This window comes from Octodon degus, unplaced genomic scaffold (assembly GCF_000260255.1).
Source record: "Octodon degus isolate 3935 unplaced genomic scaffold, OctDeg1.0 scaffold00025, whole genome shotgun sequence".
Taxonomy (NCBI): domain Eukaryota; kingdom Metazoa; phylum Chordata; class Mammalia; order Rodentia; family Octodontidae; genus Octodon; species Octodon degus.
The window spans coordinates 17,742,761-17,745,124 of record NW_004524601.1 but is presented as its reverse complement, the minus strand read 5'-3'; the positions used below and the strand labels follow the sequence as shown (position 1 = coordinate 17,745,124).

General features: G+C 44.2%; 1 protein-coding gene across 1 annotated transcript in view; it reads left to right on the top strand.

The window, feature by feature from the left end:
- The window catches only part of Dnajc10 (DnaJ heat shock protein family (Hsp40) member C10), a 47,521-nt gene that overhangs the window by 27,541 nt on the left and 17,616 nt on the right, over positions 1-2,364 (top strand). Inside the window, exons 14-15 of the mRNA XM_023712340.1 lie at positions 1,764-1,891; positions 2,152-2,268. Coding sequence (XP_023568108.1) covers positions 1,764-1,891; positions 2,152-2,268 — 245 coding nt within the window. The remainder of the gene's footprint in view (positions 1-1,763; positions 1,892-2,151; positions 2,269-2,364) is intronic.

Below are 2,364 nucleotides of genomic sequence, written 5' to 3'. Positions count from 1 at the left end.
TGAGAACATCATTTTCATGGGACCTTTCTTTCTTCCTTGCTTCCAGTTCTTTTAGAATAATCTTTTAGATTCCTTAGCACAGCGGTGGTGACCGCCCTGCTGTGTCGTGCCTGCACCTACAACGGTGCCCAGCACGCCGAACTCAGGAAGGACTTGTTGAGGGAGGGAGGGAGGGACTTTTGCAGTCTCCCTCTACCAGCTTTCCGGCCGCCTCCTGCACCTGCGCCTTTGTAGACAATCTTAGCTTTGGTGCTTTGGAGCCCGTGAAAATGCCTTGTTCTTTTGCACTTTTCTCCTCTCACACATATTTTCTTCCTGCATTGTAATCATGTCTCCGGGCCCTCAAAAATATTCAGCGAACATCATAACCTTCAGAATTTAGAGCAGTTTCTTCCATGGAAAATACACATGGAGTCCCCAAGTACTTTCTGTTATGTGCTATTACTAATTTTACACCTTGTATTGTGTTCAAATTTAGATACAGATAGAAAAATAGGGAAAAAATCTATGATCTCTGCCTTAAAAAAATATTATTTAGTAGTAGAGAAAATAGACCATAAATGAACTGCTTTTTAAAGTATGTGTCTGCAGCAGGGAGGAGTAGGGATCAGTTGATGAGTAGGACTTAGCAGCCTAAAGCAGCACGCATCTGTGAACTCACGGTCTTTGGAGGCCAAGAACCCGAGGACAGCTTGGCTGCATGGGCCTGGCCTCAGGTCGCCTCTGATGGAGAGTGGACTGCAGCTGCTGCATCTGGGTTCCAGAAACACAGACAGGGCCAGAGCCTCATGTGGCCAGAGGTGGAGATGGCTGTGAAGCAGCTGAAGAAGAGAAAAGCAAGACAGCACAGTACTGTTTAGCTCCATCTAGACGTGAAATGTGTTTCTTCCTCTGGGCTGTGGACTAGACAATTCTCTGTTTTTAGTTTTGCTTGCCTCACAATGTAAAACAGGTCTGGCATATTAGATATTAATTTTGACTGCTGAATAAATGAGTCAAAGGGCACTTGGGAAAACAAATTGTGCTCTCGTTGAGAAGGATATTATTTGCCAAGCCAAGAATATTCTTCAGGCAGTGATAAATTATTTCATTTAAGCAAGTAGTCAGAATATAATGAGATTGGTATTTCTGGGTGGACTCTACTAGCATTGTAGAAAATGTAGTAGTTTGAGAGAGCTGGAGACAAATACCAGCGTGGCTAAGGCAGGAGGCCAGGGCGGTTAGGGCAGTAGCAGCGGAGTTGGAGACCGGGTAAGAGATGAACTGTATAGTTAGGAAACAAGGGCACACAAGCGGGGCCAGGCTTACTTGGGGGACTTAGACACCTGATGGGTGGGGCGATGCCTTTGCCTACAAGAGAAGGTGAGGAAAGGAGCAAGTTTGGAAAAAAATAATTCTACTTCAGTTTAGATATCTTGTGTTTGCAAAGTTCGTACACTATTCAAGTACAGTTTTCCACTGTTCATTTGCTAGTACAGGCTTTGAATTCATAGTAAATTAAAACTGATGTAGCAGGTAGGCCGCCACAGGAAGAACTCAAAGGCCTTATAGCAGGGACATTAGTCACTGCCTCTGAGGTTCTGAGGCCAAGATACAAAAGAGTGTTTAAGCAAGGTGCAGATACAGAGACCACCAGAATTATACTAAAACCAGCTCATTTAGAAGTTCATCTTGCTTTACTATTTTGCGTGTAAGAACTTTAAAATGTTTCTGAGTAAGTATTATAGAATGTGGATTTTAATTTTTCTTGCTTAATTTCAAAGGAAAGAAGATTTTATATGATATACTTGCTTTCACCAAAGAAAGTGTTAATTCTCACGTTACCACCCTTGGACCTCAAAATTTCCCATCCAGCGACAAAGAACCATGGCTGGTTGACTTTTTTGCCCCTGTGAGTTATTTTTATCTGTCAGATTTCAGTACTGTAATACATGTTCTCTCATCATGGTAAAAAGAGGTCTGTAAATGATGTTGCGCCATTAGTACTAGAACTGTTCCTTGCGTTTGAGCCACTGTGGCATAGGCGCCTAAGCGAGCGTTGACGTGTGCGCCCCTCAGAGCCTAAGCGTGCCCAGCGCATCGTGACTGCGGAAGTGATGGGAATTCTTCTTTCAGTTGGCTCAGCGCTCACGAATGCTCTCTTCTTTTTAGTGGTGTCCACCGTGCCGGGCTCTGCTGCCAGAGCTGCGGAAGGCATCGACACTCCTCTACGGGCAGCTGAGGTTTGGCACGCTGGATTGCACAGTCCACGAAGGGCTCTGCAGCATGGTAAGGCAAAGCGTAAAAAGATACGTGTTATTTTTCGTGAAACAGAGACTTTTAAGCATCTTAGTTTTAAAGCAAGGCAGATACAGCTTAGCTGTG